The 21,189-nt window shown below is 39.6% G+C and overlaps 4 protein-coding genes across 4 annotated transcripts; 1 reads left to right on the top strand and 3 right to left on the bottom strand. All coding sequences in view use genetic code 12, as the record gives it.

The window, feature by feature from the left end:
- Positions 1-60: 60 nt before the first annotated feature.
- On the bottom strand, positions 61-12,483 carry DYN1 (dynein heavy chain; the record flags this gene model as incomplete). The annotated part of the gene is made up of 1 exon (XM_006687891.2): positions 61-12,483. One exon carries the CDS (start codon positions 12,481-12,483, stop codon positions 61-63), a length of 12,423 nt encoding a protein of 4,140 aa, XP_006687954.2.
- A 3,542-nt stretch (positions 12,484-16,025) lies between these two features.
- On the top strand, positions 16,026-16,502 carry PAM18 (mitochondrial import inner membrane translocase subunit TIM14; the record flags this gene model as incomplete). Its single annotated transcript, XM_006687889.1, has 1 exon — positions 16,026-16,502. One exon carries the CDS (start codon positions 16,026-16,028, stop codon positions 16,500-16,502), a length of 477 nt encoding a protein of 158 aa, XP_006687952.1.
- A 102-nt stretch (positions 16,503-16,604) lies between these two features.
- ARO8 (Aromatic/aminoadipate aminotransferase 1) lies at positions 16,605-18,068 on the bottom strand (the record flags this gene model as incomplete). Its single annotated transcript, XM_006687888.1, has 1 exon — positions 16,605-18,068. The coding sequence occupies one exon, from the start codon at positions 18,066-18,068 to the stop codon at positions 16,605-16,607; it is 1,464 nt and encodes a 487-aa protein (XP_006687951.1).
- Positions 18,069-18,232: 164 nt separating this feature from the next.
- On the bottom strand, positions 18,233-20,017 carry CDH1 (substrate-specific activator of APC-dependent proteolysis; the record flags this gene model as incomplete). Its single annotated transcript, XM_006687887.2, has 1 exon — positions 18,233-20,017. The coding sequence occupies one exon, from the start codon at positions 20,015-20,017 to the stop codon at positions 18,233-18,235; it is 1,785 nt and encodes a 594-aa protein (XP_006687950.1).
- Between the last annotated feature and the right edge of the window lie 1,172 nt (positions 20,018-21,189).

The raw sequence follows: 21,189 nt of genomic DNA, 5'->3' as shown, positions 1-21,189 counted from the left end.
ATAGTCAAGCAAATACATAATTTTACAGTACTGGAAATTGGTTGTTTAAATTATCTCTATTCAAAATAGTTGAACAATTTTATCACAAATCTCTTTACCTTGTCTCATCACCATAAACTTATCAACATTGTTATCTAGACCAATCCAGCTTAAAGGAATTTGATCAGGTAACTCTTCAATCCACTTTTGGTAAACTTGTACGGAGATTCCGTCTGGTTTGGGCAATTTAGTATTGGTGTCATTGAAAAGAACATTAAAATCGATTCCAAAAGATGAAATACTAAATAAGTATTCAGCTAAATTGGTGAAATATTCCAAATCTCCTTCGTTATCAACCTTTCCACCGTAAATGATCTTACCGATTATAAAGCTTATCCTTTCAAACGATACCAGCTCTAATGATATATTTTGTACACCATTTTTCATCTCTGGTTCAAGGATCTTGTCAATTGACTTCATACCAGCACTGAAATCAGAGTCATTGACATCGTACTTCTGAGCAAAGGACACTGGAACGTAGCTCATTCGAGTAAGCACAAGCGAATGATACCAAGCCAACAAGAAATAGATGTATCTATATTCTGGTGGCTTTTGTTCAAGGGCACTTGCACTATAAGCATTAAAAGTCTCGATCATGGCACGTTTCAATCCTGGTTGACTTTCAAACACAATCACTTGACTGTTGTTAATTAAGGTCACTGGAATCCTAGAATCCAAGTTACAAGTTAAGAAAAGCCTGAACTCTTCATGGAAACCACTTGTTTCTTGCAAAAGCGTCTCCAAGCTGTTGAGCCATTCAGGAGACATTTGAATATTCTGAACTAATAGCCATCCTCCTCTCATAGATACATTTTGGATCTCTTTCTTAGCAGACGCGATACCTTCTTTAGAGCCCAAGGATATGATATCGAGCTTCTTGTTCATACTAGCTGCTAGTTGTTCCACTTTGAATGTGGCGTCATAACCTTCTGCTGAGCTTAGAAGTAAGGGATCGTGGACTACTTCGATAAAGTATTCAAGGCCATATTTGGAGCTGTTTGGACCTATGCCGGAAAACAAAAAGGTGCTTATTTGTTCTAGTGAAGTAATAAAGTTAGATGGTGAGGCCTCGAAGTTGTTTGCAGCCAAAACCACATGCCTCAACAACTTGATTACTTCGTTCTCTGAGTTATCCTCCAAAATCACCGATATTTCATTCTTATCTGACTCTATCAAGAGCGTCCTGAAGAGTTCTTCCACATCAAGGTTTTTTCTGGAACTAGCAAACCTGAAAATGCTTTTGAAAAAGACTGTGAAATGGGGTCCGATTTCTTTGGAGTAGTACAGTAATACCAAACCCAAAGAAAAAACCATCTTGTCGACTCCCATCAATGATGGAGAGATGACTGCAAACACCTCCTTATATAAATTCAAAATCATTGACTGCATATCGACTAATTCCTTGGTCTTGTTCAACACATCCAAGAATATCCTGGTGAAAGTATCAAGTGTAAACCTGTATAAGGGATTAAACTTAATCATTTCCTTCAAAAGCTCAAAAATCAGGGATGAATGGGATGCAACGTCGAAAAACTTGCTCCTTGATCTATCGATAGCTTCCAAAACAACCTTAGACTCTTGTATCTGGTCATCAATAGTATTTGCTTCTCCTTTTAACATCTCCAAATATTCAATCACCTTATCATCATCAAGAATACTCCCTCCAACTTCTGCTAATGCATCCAATAGCTCAGTTTCCAATGTCTTCAATTTAGACCTATACTGAGACTGTAACACAATTAAAGTAGCTCTCTTTTCTTCAATTTCTGGCTCTGTGTGTTTCAAAGCTAAGTTGAGGACTTGAGATTCAAGATTTGTGCTGGTGATGGTATAATTAATGGTGGTCACCCTTGAAGCGATAAATGGTGTTAGTCTTGCAGAAGGATTTCTCGTATGAAGATACAACTTGAACTTCTCGTCATAATCGATGAGTTGTCCCCGTATCTTGATCATTCTTCTCCCTCCATTTCTATGGATCTCGCTTCTCAATACTGGATCCAACACTGGGTCATAATTTTCAAAGTCCTTAATCAAGATCGACCCACCAAATCTAATGGCGTTCTCTAAATCTCTAACAAGGGATTCATTCAAAAAACTTGTCACGACCAACTTATCTTTTGGCATAAACCCCTCCAACACTGCAAGCATTTGGAGACTTGGATCAATGAGTAGCGGAATCCGACTGTTGTTTACAAGAGTGGCATTTTCAATAACCAAATCATCCAATGACCTCTCGTTCAAGAACTCCAAAGAAAGAGCACTCGAAGGGAGCAAATTCAAAATAGATATCATATTGTCGTACTTGACTCCAATTTTATCCAACTGTTTCTTCCAGATTTTTATCAAAGCTTGACGGGTTTTTTGGTCAAACAGACCGCAGTATATCAAAAAGGCAGACGCTAAGATCGAGTTACCTATGATTCTCTCATTGGTCTTTATGAATTCTTGCGTAGACTTCTTCCATCTGTCTTTTTCTATGGTCAAGCTCTTCATCAACTTGAAACTCTTGTTGACCTTTGCCTCCACTGTCTCCATTTCCATTTTAATATGCTCAGTTTCACGAATCAAAGAGCTATAGTCATTCTTATACTTTTCGATACTTTGTTCCAATTCGCCAACCATATCTTTCAAAGCATGGAGTTGTGCTTTCGTCTTCTTGGCCCCATTCTCGAGGATATCGACTTCTTCTTTCAAAGGCCCAATTCGGTCTAAAATTGATGAATACGTCAATTGAGCTTTCACCCACAAAAGTAATGGTCCACATGCCTTGGAAGCTCTATTGACAACTTCAAATGTATAGTCCGGTCTCGAAAGATACGTTTCCGTCATATACTTCCTTATGTCTGCTGTCAACTGTTGCTCACCATTGTAGTTGACAATGTTTGGGATAAAGTCATCTTTTCGTATAGCAAGCTGGATATCTCTCCAGCTGGCTACTTGGTATCCAATTAAGATACAAACGGATTCCATGGCCATTTTCACAGCAGCAGGAGGATTGGCCATACTTCGAATTTCAGTCAAGTGTTGCTTCTTGATATTCTGAACTCCCTTTCTGGCTTCCAAAACCGCAGGCTCAGCATCTTCTAAGTCCTTCAATGCTATCTTTCTTCTTCTGTCTATCTCTACCTCCTGTTTATTCAACTCCTGTTGTGCAGTTATGGAAAACTCTTGCTTTCTCTCTGCTTCATTTTGTTCTAGTAACATCGCGTTCAACATCTCTCTCGCTTCTCTGTCTTTAGCAGTAAGTTCCTTCTGCTTCTTTGAAAGTTGTTCTTTCAATTGAGCAACCTGTAAGACTGTCTCACGAAGCTTGTTAAGACCAGTCGTTGTATGACGTTGAATTTCCTCTTGCTCAAATTGCTTGGTTTCAAATATTGATACAAAATGAGAAACAAGTGCCATGAACTGACTGGGATACTGTTCCAACTTTAGTGAGGTTTGAATATCTTCGACTGACTTATGAATGAATAGAAGACTATCTATTAAGATGTCTCGGAAACTGCTTATGTTCTTTGGGAAAGATTCGGGAATCTCAAAGTTCTGTACATCCACCGGAATACTTTCTATCTTCCTTGAGCCAACTTCTTGGAAAGTTTTGGAAGACCAATCTCCCATATAACTCAAAACACATCTATTAAATAATGCAGGTGAGGATATCATCTGCAACCTGTCTGAGTTGTTCAATTGAGTTAATGTGAAAACAACATGCAAGTTGGTGGATATTTGTTGTGCAAACCACTTATATAGTTCTTCATCTGAGTCCAAAAGTAAACCCTGGGCTTGGGATTCTTCCAAACATATATTCATTAGATTCTTGAAGTCGTCAGCTTCAAAAAGTCCAGGCACTTCTGAATTTGCCAATAAGGTATTCATTCTCTCAATAAAAGAAGTCTCCATTATGCTGGCTTCGTCGATAATGTAGCATATCCGTTCACCTTTTGCGCATCTGATCAAGATTTCTCTCAAGCTTTTATCAAAATCATTGATGTTATATTTAGAATGAACATTCAATTGAACACTTTTCAATCCATTCATCCAAGCAACAAATTTTGTCAATGTGGTCTTACCACTTGAAGACGCTCCAACTAAAATCATATGACCCTGAGGCTGGTTCAAAACTCTGTAGATTCTGAGGGCATGTATCAAGAAATCCTCGTACAAGACCAAATCAACATCAAATTCTTCTTCACTAAATATCATAAGACGGTGAGAAATGAACTTGTTTAATTCTGCTTTGTTAACTGACTCATAGCTCAGAGAGAGCCAGTCGGAGAAGAGAACGGGCTCCTGCATGATTACAATAGTATCAGCAAATGGAAAGCATTCTTTGATAACGTCCTCGAAAAGACTTTTTGTCCAAACTTTTTCATCATCCGAAACCAATCTGTCGTAGAACAATCTAAGACCTTCGTGATACCACATTCTAATGAAATCAGGTAGATTTGTGTAAATTTTCAGCTTTAATGCCTCTAATAATCCTCTTGTCCATCTTGTCAACTCACGTGGAGAGTAGACATAATGAGACTGAATATCAGGAGTCAATCTTTCTTTACTCTTCAAATAGACAGAAATCATTGCTTTGACGACGGACTTGGTGTAGCCTCTCAAGTCAGGAGCACACTTCATGACGGCTAAGTTGAACTCTTCGTATATCTGGTTCAATGAAGTCTCACCAGGGTAATCCACCATGATTAAAGTGACATGACGTCCAAATCTGTTAGACAACTTTTGACGACCAGGATCTTTTGGTGAGTTACAAGCACCCACAAACTGGATGTTTTTCATTTCTACCCATTGCATTTCCTTTGGATCCCAGAATCCCCTATGCTCCACCATTTGTCTCATCAACGATATTACCTTTTGGCAGCCATATTTGTCAACGCCTGGCAAATTTATTTCATCACAGAATACAACCACCCACTTTCCAGAAACTCTGGGGGAGAATACAATACCGTTTGAAGTTCTTTGATATTCACAATACTGTTTCAATGATCTCATTAATGATTCTGGTGAAGACTCTTTAGAAAAGTTCAACTGTAAAATATCGAGGTTTGGTGCTGTTTTAAGAACCTCAAGGAATGTCATAGTCTTACCCGAACCTGGTGGTCCACAAAGAAGTAAAGTCTTGTGCTCATTCATAATCGAGTGTATCAAGCTCTTGTGTCTAACTGTATCAGTTGTTTGTACAACTGTATTGGGATTGGATACTTGGCTAGGTTCTAAATCAGCAGGCTGGATCCTCGAGCTCCATTTAATCCACTCACCAGTACCAATTTCCAAATCATTGTCAGCAAAATCACCATCACAAGAATCAACATTCAGAAAGCATGAAAGCTTCTGAATCACATTTCCAAACCCTTCCCTCTCTTTCGAAGAGCTATCCCCTGCGAACGACCAAATAAGTGATAATAGAATTGCCTTGTTGATGAACTTAGTTGGGTCGGGGATTTCTTCTTTGGAATCACACTTGATCAATTTTCGGCAGTAAGACTTGATGAAATCAATAAATGATGTGATATATCTGTGGATGTTGTAATCCATGATGTGATCGAGTTTAGTAGACTCGTGGATTATGGTGCCTAATGTTCCTTCCAACAAGACCATTTTGACTCTCTCCAGGAACATTCTCTGATATTTTAACCATTGAGACTCGTCCCCTTCAGTTTCGTCTATCAGCAAGCTCTTTTGGGAGAACTGGTGTAGTTTTTGTTCCAAAAGTGAAAAGGTATCAATTACATCCTTGTCAAACCAAATCATTCCACATCTACTGATGGTTGCTAGTGTGGTGGATTTCAAATTATCGGTTTCGAAGATGATTCGGACGTTATCTGGAAGTGCTAACCTTTCACCATTGGGCAAAGTCAAGATCTTATTGTCATCAAGAACACTGTTGAGGTTTTCTGCCCATTCTGGATCAATGTCACAGTCAAACACAATCCATGATAGCTTATTCATCTCACCTCTCATATTGGCTTTGATCTTTCTCAAAATACTCGTCAACAAGCCATCTGTCCATTCCCTGGTAACTGGGTCTAACTTTCCATAAAGGGTCTCTTTATTCAATACCTTAGCATCAATTTTGTAACTGAGGTAATCCTGACCGGTACATTCTTTCAAAGACTCGAGTAAGAGCTTCCAACAACTGGTCTTTCCTGCTCCTGCATCACCCATCAAAATTATACCATGATGGTTAGTACGAACTTGCTCAAGTTGTAACACTTTCCTTAACCATGGGCCACTCATATTGTACCCTTTGAGTTGTCCCAACTTTTTAATGGTTTCAACAAGCTTTTCCTCTTCAAAATCTTCGACTCCTGTATCAGAGAAGTACTTGGTAATCAAAGAGTTAAAAATTACTTCATCTTCCCTGGTCAACTTTGGGAGTATACTGTCTTGAATACTTCTCAATACTATCATGGTCTCTGTCACATTGGCATCGTTCATTGTGGAACGTTTCAACTTTCCACAGCTGTTTAGAACAGACTTAAGGGATCTGAGTCCAAAATCATAATGGCTCTGCTTCGATAGCATCTTTTCAAAATCTTGAAACATCGGAACTATGAGCTTTGCTATCTCTTTGGTGTTCCTAAAACCTCTAGATGCTAATAGGACGTCCACAATGATCTCTTTATCTGGCCTTTCCATTGAGAAACTCCTGAAAAGCTTCTTCAAATTCTCTGGTAATTCGTTTCTTCCAGCATATCCTGGATTCATTGTTACAAATATTCCAGTTTCAGGATTGACATACAAATTCTTCCCTGAAAGCTCAATCAAGGCTGATTGATTTTTCAAACCTAGTTCGATTGTTTCTATCTGTGAAGATACAGCTGACAATAGCTTTTCATCCAATCTGTTAAACTCGTCAAAACATCCCCAGCAACCAACTTTACAAAGTCCCAAGAAGATACGACTCATGGCCTGGAAATCAAATGATTCGTCGCAGCAAAATACTGTAACCATTTTACCCAAACTATCTCCAAGAGCTTTCACTGATTCGGTCTTACCAGTTCCAGCTGGCCCTAATGGAGAACCACCTAGTTTTTGTCCCAATGCTTGTGTCATAGCAACAAAAGAGTTACTTATCAAGGGAGTGTGAACCAATTTCTGTGGTACACCCAAGTACTCAAACCCATATTCAAAAGAATACCCAAACTGCTTCACTTTCAAGCTTTTCAATGGATCAGACTCTTGATTGTCCAAGACATATAGGAGCTCACTTGCTAATATATTTGACTTGTCATTTGGTTTGGTTTCCAAGAGCGAAATAACATCCAATTGATGAATAACTTCCACAATAATGTTTTCAATTTTGTTTCTCTTCAAAGAAGATGCATGGGTTTCCAATCCACTCAAAATGTCTATGATTTGACTTATGGTAGATTTGGGAGTATTTCCATTATCAACAATCTTAGTGAAAATAATTTGACAACATAAAGTCAAAACCTGGCAAGGAATATCGTCCACAATTTTACTGATAGCTTCCATGGTTGGAGTTTCATAGAACTTTTGAACACCTTCAATATTACTGCTCACCAAAGATCTTAAAGATATCTTTATTTCGAGTTCCAATTGGCCTAACCAGTCAACTAAACTTGGATACTTGATCAAGGAGACTGGCTCACTAAGCTTCAAAATCTCTCCCTGTGCACTGGAAACCGATATGATTGAAGATGATTCCTTATTAAACTGGAGAGAAGCAACACCAGAAAACAACTTGTTGATATGAGTATTTATTTTCTGGAAATTAACACCACTTCCGATCAATTCCAATAGATCTTCGTTTCCCATAAAATAAAACCTAGCAAAACTTTCACGTTGCTTTTCCAAGAAATCAGATAAAGATCTTCGTAACTTGGAGAAGCTTTCCAACAATTTTTCTAAGTTTCCTCCAAAATCTGGAATAAGAAGAACGTCAATGGCTAATTCAATCTTGTATACTTTCTTCATTGAATCAAAGAAAATGTATGACAAGTTGTTAAATCTTGCAGACTCGACAGGCAAAAGACTAGCAATGTTATTTTTGGACCCAAAGATGCCTTCCAAGTATACCCATTGTCTTTGGACTTCGATCCACGAATCCAAAATAACGTACAAGGAGTTCAACTTGGTTTCTATCTGAAAAATTTCCTGTTCAAATGCTCCGAAACTTGACGAATTTCTCATACTGGACAATTCGTTCAAGTCCTTATTACACTCTTCAAATAACAAATCCCAGGACTTGATTAACTTAAACTTAGTGTTGAAGTTGAAATATTCGAAAGTGATCTGATTCCAATTCTCTTTGATCTTCTCAATGTTTTCCTCTAAAGTGTATTCATTATTAGCTTGTGTGATAATGGACTTAATTGAAACTTCGTGAAGGGAGAGATTGAGGTCCCAGATATCTCCTAAGGTAAGTAAACGATGGTTCTTGCCATTGTAACTAATCATGGAAAGGAACCGCTTCCAATGGCGATCTTTCAAGTTCGGGTTCTTTAAATCAACAAGATGCTTGTGATTTTTCATCAAGTTCTTGGTCATTTGTTGGACCTCGTCAAAAGCAGCATATTGTCTTACCTTTATGGGCAACAGGCGGCACTCTTCCAACAAATGTTCAAGTTTCAATCTTATATCCCTTGTCTTCACATCCTGCCACTTGACTTTTCTCAACTTATCGATCTGATCATGTAATGAATTGATTGAGGACCAAACATACTTGAAATCAATGATTTCGGATAAAATACCTTTTAAAACTTCAATATCTACTTCAGGAATGTCAAGTTCAAATGCCTCGGTGATTACAGACAACTCCACCTTTGTATCGACATAAGTAGAACATACACGATTGAAATTACTCAAGGAATTTAAAACCAAAACTGGATTCATTTCCCCGGATATGGGTCTATTCAAAGACCAGTCGTCTTTGAATTTCAAAATGTGATCTGAAAGCTCATCCACATAACCTACGATTTTGGATTTAATAAATTCGAGGTTTTCATCAATAATGGACTGCTTCTTCTCCATTATCGAGCTTATAGAAGCAATCTTGTTCTCTATCTGTTCTGGGTAAATCCACTTACGTGGGTATCTGAAGTTGAACTTCGGTAAGAGCTTGGAGCTATTTACCAATAAGTCTAGTTTTTTCTTCCATTCACCAGTGATAAAGCCTCTGATTTCGATAAATGTCAAAAGGTTCTTAGTAAAATTCTTGGTATCCATTGTGTCAAAGCCCAAGGAAGTAATGGCATCTGAAAGTTTCTTATCAAACCGGTTGACTTCCAGGTAGTGTACCTCTCCAAGCACCTTTGTCATAGATCTTTGAAATGAGGTGAATTTCAAGTATACTTTAGATTGAACTTCCTTCAACAGTATGTGACAGCATCCAAACGAGACAATATCGCTGTCAAATAAGTCTCCCAACTTTAAAAGTCTTTGCATCGAAGTGCACCAATCCTCAAGTGAATCAAGAGGGGCGAACCTGTCAACTTCGACATTATTTTCGACATTCATGTTGATCATGGTTTCTATACGAACCCAGTCACTGAAGTAGACTTCAATCTTTTCAGATAATTGATCAACTTGAGCCAATGCGTTCGCAAGAGGCTCTGAAAGTTTTTCAGTTTTAAGCTCGACCTTTTCACCTAACAATAACGTTTGATATTCCACCACTGCAACAATGTCATTGATACTAGCTAGCAATCGGCTCCTGATTTCGTCAGTAGAAGGCTCCATTACCATTGAATGGTTGCGAAAACCAACTGAAAAGTAATGGTTTGAGTTGCTGAATTCAGCGACATGCGAGTCTTCGTCATCTGAACTCAGATCGTCTGTTGATATACTTCTCGAGTATGTCTCAATTTCTTGTTTGCATCTTCCTAAAAGAATGTCCTTGATATCTTCATTGATCTGTTTGTATAAAATCTCAGTGCTCTCAAAGCTGTACAATTCAGAAATCCTCTCTTTTAGAATAACCAAACCAGACTCGATAGAAGCAGAATCAAACTTGCAAGTCTTGAGGTTATGATAGATGGAGTTTGATAAAAACACCTGAGTTCTGGAAAGGCTATTCAATTTGAGAGTCAACTTATTTATACAAGCCTGAAACTCACGGACAATTCCAAGGGATGAGATTTCACTTTCTTCCTGAAGGATGACATCTTGGATTTCAAATGCTTGTGTCAAGTGTTCCCATTGGACCTTGGCCATCGAAACTAAGAGCTTGCTTAACCGAAGCTTGTCAATCTCTAGCAAAGGATCAAATTTCCTGAAATATTCTTTTCTTAAAGTGATATCGAATATTCGTTTCACAGTTAAGATGTTTTCTTTCAAATCGTTTATCATTGGCAATAATCTATTGAGCTTCTGGAACTCAAGCAAAATAGTGACTGGGATCTTGAACCCTATTGCCCGAAAAAACTTTAGATTATCTCTTAACCCCAAGAACTCAGGATTAAAGTTCAAGAGAAGGTCAGAGTTATTTGAGATTTTAAATACATTTCCCTTCAATTCCAATTTGTTGTTGTCTGTGTACTCCTTCAAATGGGACAAAAACTGCTTGAAAATCTCCTCGGGGTCAAATTTTATCAAAAAACTCGACATCTGGTCTTTCAACTTTCCACCTATAGAGTATTTGAACCAGTCTTTCCCAACTAAAGAAGACAAATTGTCATCATAAAACGAGACTTTATTTCTTCGCTCGAGAGCTCTCAAGAATCTAGTAACTGTATAGTCCTCCACCTGAGTTTGGTATGAATTAACGAACAAGTTCAAAGACTTTTCGAGCTTATCATTGTAGTTGGTATCAAATTTGATCAAGTTGAAAATTTCAGTTCTGGCTATGTCTAGAATCTTCAACCTTAGGTCTTCTTTCATAAGTGACAGAATATCAAATGTGTTCTCTATCATCAAATATTTGTACTTTTCTGCCACGGTAACAAAATCTTTGAAGTTACTGCAATGGATGAATAAATTGTTGAGTTGGGAAGTAATTGACTCTTGGATCTGGGAATAGGTGTTATTGTAATGACGTTCTGAACTAGACCAAAGAAAAACGCCATGCTTGGAAAAATCCAAGAGATTCAACACTGATAATCTATTATAGTCATCCATCAATTTAGGCTCTTGGTCGAAATCCTGTAAAAAGTTTCGTATTACGAACAAGATGTTTTCGTGTTTCACCCTGAATGTCTTCAAAAACTCTAGTCTGTGCTTGAACTGGTCAAACATCTCCTGATTAACTCTCACTATGAAGAACTTCTCTTGTCTCTTTCTCAAGAGTTCTCTGATCAAATTGACCATGTACTTAAGGTTTAAGTCAATAGTGCTGAGGATATTAGATATATCACCTTCATATATGCGAAGAAACTCTTCAAACTCGAGGTTCATAAGGTTCAAACTGTTAATTAAATGGGCAAATTTTGCAAGTAAGTCTTTCAATATCAACTCTGTCAATAACAAGCCTTTACTCAAAGGGAAATTGCTAATAGTCCTTAGCCTCTTCAAGTGATTGAATATGCCAGATACCAGGTCATTGAACTTTCCCAAGCAATCAGAATCCTTGGGATTTATGTTGGTCATTTCCGTCAATGGGAAGTCCTTCCATATCAAGAGATTAGTTTTGGCTTCTATTATTTTGGATGAGATATTTGAGTCGTTTGTGAATGACAAAGTGATATGGAATCTGTTAGCTTTATTCAATAAGTTTATGGAGTTCTTCACCTGAGGACAACTTAATTGTTGTTCCACAGAAGTCAATGATATGTCTAAAGAGTTCCAAAACTGGATTTCTTCTGATATAGACGCTAGGTTAGCTATATCTGAAGATAAGCTAGTAATCGACTGTATTTGCTTTGTCCAGCCATTGACAATATTGGTCACTTCATTGAGAAGATGAGAATCATTCAAAAGAGCCTCATCGAAATTGTCCTGTTCTGTATCGAATTGCTTGATGACTGGATGTACTGAAAGTAAAAGGTCAGGAACTTGGATCTTCTCTTGTAAATTTTGCAACGAAGCAGACAACTCGTTGAACTTTTTCCTGGTAATGTTAATGAAAGACTCCGAGTTAGCCTTCTTGCCCAAACTGAGCATCTCAAACACAGGAAGAAGCCCCAAATTTACTATGGATCTCAACTTGTTGAAAGCATCGTTTTCCTCTAGTGAGTCCAAAGGTATTATCAACGACTCTATCTGGCTTAAACTGGATATTTGTTCGCCTTGCTTGATGAGTATTCCAAGTTTCTGGGGAGTTTCTTCATTGAGTATACTGTTGACATCACTGGTGATGGCTATGTGCTGAGGATCCATGTAAGCCACTATTATGGAGTCAGGAATATAGCTTTGAATAAACAGACTGATGGATGCTTCCTCGTACTTTATGGCTGCCAATTGTGACTTCTGCAACTCATCAAGGCCTGATAACGAGCGCACATGCTCTAGAAGTTGGTCACTGGTTACCAAATCCATTTAATGTATGTTTTCAGATCGGTGATACGTTAATGTGTAAACAATGCGAAGAAGAGCTCTAACTGCTTTTGTGGCCTAGGCACGATTGTTGTTGCAAAAAGTCAACCAGGACAAAAGAAGAGTGGATATTAATACATAGGGTATATTATTGATGCTTATCCGCATATCGTAAATATTATTGACAAGATTATCTTCATCAATATTTACCACTTGTTTCTAGTTGAATTCAAATTATTTTCTGTTAAACATCACCCAACAACTAAGCGAACAAGAATCCTATATTTCAAGGAATTAAAAGTTATAGTTAATCAGAGCCAGTTATATTCCCTATTGACCTATGCTGACCTATCTCGATCTGATAGTGTTCTCATAGTGTTACTCTTTTGAAGTACAAATTCATTTGTATTAAAAATACGCGTACGCTAACGCTCACACATTATGACAGCGCCAAATCACCAACGAACATATTCCCTTAAAACCGCCTCAGCTGGTCATTAATAACTTTAATATGTGCAATCAAATTGAGGAAGGCCAGCATTTAATTCTGAAAGCTTGCGCCAAAAATATCCAGAGTAGGGTCAAATATGAGTTTAGTGAAACGTAAAAATAAGAATTAGAAACCATAATAAATAGGGAGAGACCGACCAGGAATTGCTGGAGAGAGACGACACCTGCAACAGGAGTCCGGGATGAAATAATCTTCTTGTTGATGCCAATATATCATAGGTGATCCGCAAATAGAAAGAAGAAGAGGTAATTCTTTGAAAAGCACTTGCGACATTTTTTAGGGGAGGTCTTCAATTAGCAGGGGATTAACAGTATCGTCGGTGAACAACCCGAATCATTTTCGGGGAAGATGTCGTGTATCTCGGTAGGAAATTGAGTTTTTGAAGCGCACTACAACCGACAAAGGGTGAAACTCCGGCAATTCCTTCTCGTGTGCGCAATATACGAAAATATTTACTTACGATAACAATTAAAGTTACATGATGACCGGGGGTATTCCGTAGATCCCTCTTCTTTCAAAGTACGAGATGTCTGTCTCATGCATGATATAGCTTCCTTTTGGAACTAGACTAATATCGCTGGAAATGGTGGCTATAACCGTTCTAATCTGTTTGAAATCACCTCCATGGCCTCAATACTGTTGCGAATTCGCACAGCGTTCTTAAAAAATAAACGAACGTTATTGTGGCTTTATGCAACGTACTTAAAAAACTACAGAAACGCCCGTCAAGATGCCGCTTTTGCATTTTGTAGACTCCCAAAACAAATATCCAGAACTATTCCTTATCATCGCTGGAGAGGCTTTTGGATATAATCCAGACGCAATAGAGCTCTTATAAACCCTATAATCTCCTTATCACCAATCATCAATAAGCCACTGTTGAGAGTTAGATTTTGGAAATGTTCCTTTAGCCACCGCGCGGTGCCGTCAAAGTCACACGATTATTGCACTTGAGACCGAAAGATCGGTCGTATATCACAAACTTAGATCATTGAGCACAAAGACTTCATAAAGATTTATATTAGATGAACTCTATAGTAAATGCTTCTTCAAGCATTAGAAACCGTCACTCAAATACTCAAAAGAACATTGAGGTCATCAAAAGAAATAAAACAATTGAACATTTGTTGTTCATGAAAGTCGAACTACTTCCCGAAGTAACTTTTTCTTTTTGCTTCTGGTAATACAAAAACGGTTGGTTAAACGAGAAGATGACCTCCTTACCATCATCAAAATCAAAGTCCCATTTGGTCAGGTTGGTCAGGGACAGTAATTTGCAGCCATCCGGAGTACAATCGAGGGTGTATTCAAATGTAAGAGATTTTTCTTTCTGGCTATATAACATGGGTTCGTTAAACCAGATTTTGACCTCGTTACCATTGTCAAAGTCAAGGTTGAGTGTCAGCAGGTTGGTCAGGTTGGAAGGTAGTGTTACCTTGCAGCCATTCGGCGTACAATCGACAGAACATTCAAGTTTCAGCATTGTAAAGAACAGATATTGAGAATGAGGAAACTATAACTTATTATATTCGTGGTCAGAATTTGTTGCCCTGCTGCACGAGCGACTTCGTAGATATGCGAGTTGAGAGTTTGAGATTAGATACGCACGGCGTTCTAGCGACTTTTTACACCAATGCGCAGAGTGTGTTTTTTGTGCTTGCCAAATATATATACGAAAGACTTTCAACCGTGTCAAAGTGGATGATTGTGTGGCGTAGAGTGCTTTCTGCACCGGCTACCTTTCTTCAAAGAGCTTTGCATAAGTAACATGGGAATTTCGACGAGTAGGATGATGCTCGACAGGCTTCTGACTGTAGTATTGTCCAGTAAAGAATGCAAAAGATATATTTAGCTAACTTTGATTTGGGTCCTTACGCATTTGACATGCGCAAGTCACTTCGGAAAATAAACTGGAAGTTCTTGGCATGCATCAGCTGAGAAAAAAACACTAGTGTGTTTGAACGTTAAATAACAAATTTGAAAGCTGAAACCTGGAGCTAAAAGGATACAAGCCTGCTAGTTGATCTACCCTGTCTTCAGTCTGCTACAGTCCCCAATTAAATATTGTTGTTCTGCCCTTTCTGCTTAAAATATGCCAATATATTTCCTTGCATATACTTGGATTGATCAGCGTATATTTTACTTTAGAGCCGCATAGATATATAAAGAAGATAGGAGTGTGCCAGGGTTTACCGAGTTAATACAGTACAAAATACGTCTATGAAGAAGAAGGAAACTTCCTTTGATTATCTTTCTAATGTCTTTTTAATACACTGTGGATTGCACACCTAAGGGTTGTAACAGTGGTATACTAAGGGGGTTTACACACTTTACCAAGATGCAACATTTCTTTATCGCAAATCGACTGGATTTGCTACCGCATAAAGCTTACTAAGAATAGGGGTTGCTATCGATAGCATTGGAAAACGTGATCTGGCAGGTGACATATTACTAGGACGCTAGCTAGATTAGAAACACAATCATTTCTGAAAACTATACAACAATCACTCGTTCCTAATCCAAATGTCACCAAAATAAGAGGACAAGTCTATTGAGTCCTGATCAAACTTGTGCATGTGTCCCACTTGAATGTTACCTTGTCTGTCAGGAATGAGTCCACCGATTGAAAAATGTGCACTCCATAAATAACTGTGACAAAATCCATCTTCAATGTGCCAGCTCGAACTCAGTCGAGACCCAGACTCAATAGAAAACGCAGTGGCTCTATCAGTATAGAACCGGGGGCGTTTTGACTCTTAAGTTTGAGAAAGGAGTAGGGGTGTAATGACTGAAGAAATGTGAATAGTTCTGGTAAATGAGCCTGTAGCGCCTCTGCTTACGTTTTATAGGATCAACATTTTGGTGATGTTTGGTATTCAAAATAACCGGTTATCTTTTAAACGCCCTCTTCTGTCTCCGTGATCATGTTTGGATCATTCCATGCTAAATCTACCATCAATCACTTTAATCATCTCACCCTCCAGACTTCGCGACCTGGTCTCGAAAATTTTCAAGTCATCTTCAACACTCTACGATGGCACCAACGAGTATTCAGCCCCCAATTTTAGCGGTGACGGGAGACGATCCCACGGACCAGCAGCAAATGCAACATATGTATACGGGACACTTACAGAGGAAACAAGCCCCTGAAGGAAGTGCCGAGTGGTATTTTGATCAAGCATCTGACTGGGTTGGAGAACACCCATGGCTCACAGGTATCGGAGCCTTTGGAATAGTTTACGCAGCTTCGGGATTGTTCAAGTCCAAGAAGCCAGGATTTAACGGAAAGACCTTTATTACTGGAGGATTTGGTCAGAAGATGAGTGCCAAAGAAGCATTACAGATTTTGAATTTGAAAGAGTCTACATTATCTCAGGCCAAATTGAAAGAGCAGCACAGACGGTTAATGTTGGCAAATCACCCAGATAAAGGAGGTTCTGCATTTTTAGCCACCAAAGTCAACGAAGCCAAGGACTTCTTGGAGAAAAGAGGTGGTATGAAGAAAAAGTAAACTAGTCATTGTAAATAGAGTAGGATCAATAAATATAAATGATCATATTGTACCTCTACAGACCATTGATGATAGTACGAATACTTAATTGATTTGATCTATCTATTCAAGGGCGTATTCAATTCTAACAGCCTTGCCGAACTTTTCAATTCCCTGTACCAAGTCATCTAATGGAACAGCAGCATAGGTACCTCTGAAGAACACCAAATTCTTAGTGGCAGGATTAGAGTGGACATCGGTTTGAGGTGGAACTGAGTTACCTTCAACCTTAAACCACGAGCCAGGAATCATCAAACATCCTTGCTTCAATCCCTGTTCATAAATGCTCTTTTCTATCTTCAACACATCTTTATCGAATTCTTCAAACTTTGGATGTTTGGAAGCATCAAAGTAAACGGTGAAAAACATTCCGGCCACAGGAGGAACAAAACTAACATAATCTAATGGTAAGAAGTCATAGATAGCATCGATACAAACATCTCTCTTGTGAGTGTACTCCTCTCTGATCTTGATTAACCAATCAATGTAACCTGATTGACCCCAATCGTACAATAATCCGTTCACCAAAGATTGAGTAAAACCAGAAGGATTTTGGATGCTGACCTCGTGAAGTCTAACGATTCTTTCTAAAAGGGTTTCTTGTCCAACAATCCAGCCAAATCTAACCCCAGGTGCCAACACTTTTGAGAAGGAATCCAATCTCAAGACTCTACCTTCAACATCCATAGAAATGAATGAAGGAACCAAAGCCTCGATGAATTCCTTGTGGTCATGAACAGCCTTACCGGCCCTAGTAGATTTGTCCCTCGTGTAAGTTTCCATCTGTAAGAAGAAGTATGGTTCATCTTCAATAATAAGGAAATCGTGCTTGCAAGCCAATTCATAAATCTTTTTTCTTCTGTCACCGCTCAAACAGGATCCAGTAGGGTTCTGGCCGGTGGGGATCGTGTACAACAACTTGGGTATTGGTCCAACCCAGTTGTTCAACAACTCTTCGAACTTGTCAGGCAAGATCCCTTCGGTGTCCATTGGCACTGGGAAGGTGTTGACACCCAACCCATTACAGGTTTCCAAAGCGGAACTGAAAGTATGCTCTTCCACAAAAATCGTTTCTCCCCTTCCAGTGAAGGTTCTCAACACCGAATCCCAAGACTCGGTGTTCCCAGCAGTGGCAATCACGTCCCAATCCTTGTATTTCATCCCGTGAACCAGTCTGTGATGCTCTTTCACAAACTTCATGATTTCCGTGTGTCCTTCGGTAAACCCATACTGTAAAGACCGGGCCAACTCGATTTGATTGGGCTGTCCCTTGACCTTGTCGATAGTTATGTCAGTGTAACCGTCGGCAGAAACCTTGGATCCAATCCCGGAAGGAAACGGAGCTTTGGGGATTTTTGCACTAATAGTTTCAAATGGAAAGTATTCTGCCAAGGGTAAACCACCTCCAAGGAAAGTCATTCCCGGCTTCCCGTAGTAAATGAAGGCACTCTTCAACGGGGATGATTTTCTAGACTTGGCCTCGACAGAGAACAAGTGGGTAAGGTCTTTAGCTTGTGGTTCAGACATTGACTATTGTAGTTGATTGAAAAAAAATAGATAAGCGGAGAGAAATGGTTACTCACCCATTTTGTGCGGCCACAAAGGTCGCAAAACCGATTAGTCAGACTCTCTTGAAAAGTTTATTAACTACTAATGTACATATGGGAACGCTTCCATCAGGATAAACCAGATTATCTCAACTGCAGGAAAGCATCTAACAATACAGATGACGGAGGTTCATCGATTTTGTTCTTCTCAAACACGTTCCAGAACCTCAATGTTTCGTCTCCAGCTCCTGTAACAATCGTCTCTCCATCCGGAGACAACGATAAGTATAGGACTCTAAAGGTGTGCCCGGTAAGTTGACAAATCTGTTGCATGGTGGGGTATTTCCAAACAATAATCTGGTTCCGTGAATAACCGTGCGTAGATACAAACTCATTGGAATTCTTGGACCATACTAAGTTGCACACCTGAGACCCAGTATTGACATCATTGAGCAAATTTCCAGTGATGGTGTTCCAGGTCTTAATGGTTTTATCTGCCGTTCCTCCTCCGGTTGCCAAGATTCCTCGTTGGTGTGGTGACCACGCTATGGCTTTCACAGCGGCCTTATGCTGGTTGAACTCATGCACTGGGGTCGGGTTCAAACCTTCCCACACAAACAAGTTGTTATCATTACCCCCGCTGGCCAACTTATTCTCTTCGACATTCCACTTGAGTCCGCAAACCTCTTGTTTATGGTGCTCAAATTTGTTCACGTAGTGCTGCTCTATTCTGACATCTCTGTTCAATATAGACCGATCTCTTGAACCAGAAGAAAGAATGTGCTCGTTCCACGAAAGTGCACTGACCCGAGATCCATGTCCTGACATGGTCCGAATACACTTCATTTTCGTAGCATCCCAGATCTCCACCAATCCTTTGGTGGTTCCGAGAGCCAAATGGGTTCCTGAACCGATCCAACTCAAACTGGTGATCTTTTCCTTGTCGAGCAGACAGAGTCGATGGACCGACTGGGTCAGTCTGTCCCAAAGATATACACTATTGCTTAACCCAACCGCCAAAATATCTTGTTGGCCCCAGTCCACCAAGTTGAGGTAGAAATCGTCCAGTAAGTCTGGAGCATCGAGAACACGGTATGGAACTTTGGAGATGTTTCTGGGTTTCTTTTGTGGTGATAAAAGCAACTTTTGTGATTCTTGCCGTACTGGGGACAACGAGTATATTTCACTTTGGATGTCTCTCGAAATAGGTCTGTTTTTGCTGGGTGACTGGTATGTGAATAGATTGGTTTTCTGTCGTGGAGTGCTCATCACATCGCTGGCACCGGTGCTGTCGTGGATGGTGTTCGCATCATCGGACGTAAGGTTGGCGTTCAGGCTTTGATGGCTCATACTGGGAGTGTCAGACAAGGTGCTCGTCCGAGGCGGAGGGGTAATACGGCCCGAGGTGGGTATAGTGGTACTACTTCCACCGCCGTGGTTGAGTATTGGAGTGTTAGCTGCAGAAATAGGAATGGAATCACTGGATCTAGAAGAAGACTGGTTCATGAAAAGTCCTCCCCCATTGCCAGACGTATAATTTCCGGTGCTATTGGGTCGCAGTTTCAGGATTTTGGGCGCCGTGGATGTGGAAACCATGGGGACATTATCACCGAATAGCTCGTTTTTCAACACCGTAGAAAATGTCCGGTTGGCCTCTTCTTCTTTTTGGAGCTCTATTTCATCCTCTGTTCTATCAACACGGTTGCGTAAATTGGGAAGAATCTCCTTGTTGCTTAAACTGAATGCAGCCTGAAGATCTACTCCAGTCCGATTCGGAATGTACCTGTCGCTGAATATAGATTTCTGGTTATTTCTTCGCCTTGGAGAGGTGGAAAGCGCCGGTAAGCCGTCTCTGGGATGGGGAGGATCCAAACTTCTGGTGGAACGAGACGGCGACGATGGCGTTTGCAATATGTCTCTTCTGTCCATCCTTAGATGACGTTCGTTTGTGATTCGTCAAAGTGTTGAACTGACACTGCAAACGTGAGCACAAATGGAAACCGTGATATGTGATACGTTATTAATCCAAAAAAATCAAGAGTTAGGCAACAACGGAATGTTTGTAGTATGCCTCAACAAAAACAGTCTTCAGTCCCGTCTTAAATTAATTCAAATGGACAATACTCTCCTCAGAAGAAGCAAGGATGATTATGTGGGATCTCTTTTTGTCCTTCACTTTTGACCCTGCGAGGAGAAAATTCGCGAAACCGCTGAGCATTAGGCTGCGCAATAGACCGGCAATAGACGGTGGGACTAGCCTAGCGCGGCTAGCGCGAGCGGGGGCAGCCCTTGCCGCGGTGCTCGTCAGATGAGTTACAAAAGAATAGCCCTTCGGGTCTGAAACTTCATTTACATGATATGTACTCAGTGTCTATGTGAATCTTAAGCCTGAACGTTGACTTGGAACCATTGCAAACAATTTGGAATGGCACAGCAATATGCATGTATTCGTTTATTGTGTTGAACCAACAATTGACTTTACAACCGTTAACAATGGGATGCTCAAAATGAGGCCACGATTTTAGGGGTTGAAGAAAAGCTACACCTTTCGGTGTGTTGGTGATAATTATCCTCCCTCTTCAAAATGGTCAACCTGTAACCGTAATTGACTTTTATAAACTGGTCATACAGACTGTGTGTTTAGATATATCATCTACTCCAAACAATTTCAGTAGTATATATCTTAGTATAAGTAGAAAAATCAGATGAATTGATTTTAATTTTAATCTTGAAAGCGTTTAGTTGTTTCATGGTCATGTGGGTTGTATATCTCGAACTTCTCATTCATTTGTTGTGGGATTTTCACCGTGTGTAAGTTTTATAAAATTTGCAATTGGCTACAACGGCTGCGAAATTTACATATTTATACCAAAACTCACAAGTAAGAAACATAAGGTCTTAAAAATGCCTGAAAAAAACATCAGCAATACCGGGGAATAGACGAACCCCACCATATGCTTTAGCTGGCGTGAATCCTAACATTGGAAGAGATAATTTGCTTTTAGCAAGCAATGCGAACGAGGCTCCGGGCGGCTTTGGGGAAGATGTCACCAATCTCGACTAAAAGGTCATGAATACTCTTGGGGAAAGTACCAGTGATT

The sequence above is a fragment of the Yamadazyma tenuis genome, chromosome 1, assembly GCF_029203305.1.
Source record: "Yamadazyma tenuis chromosome 1, complete sequence".
Lineage (NCBI taxonomy): Eukaryota > Fungi > Ascomycota > Pichiomycetes > Serinales > Debaryomycetaceae > Yamadazyma > Yamadazyma tenuis.
This window is presented reverse-complemented; position numbering and strand designations above follow the sequence as displayed.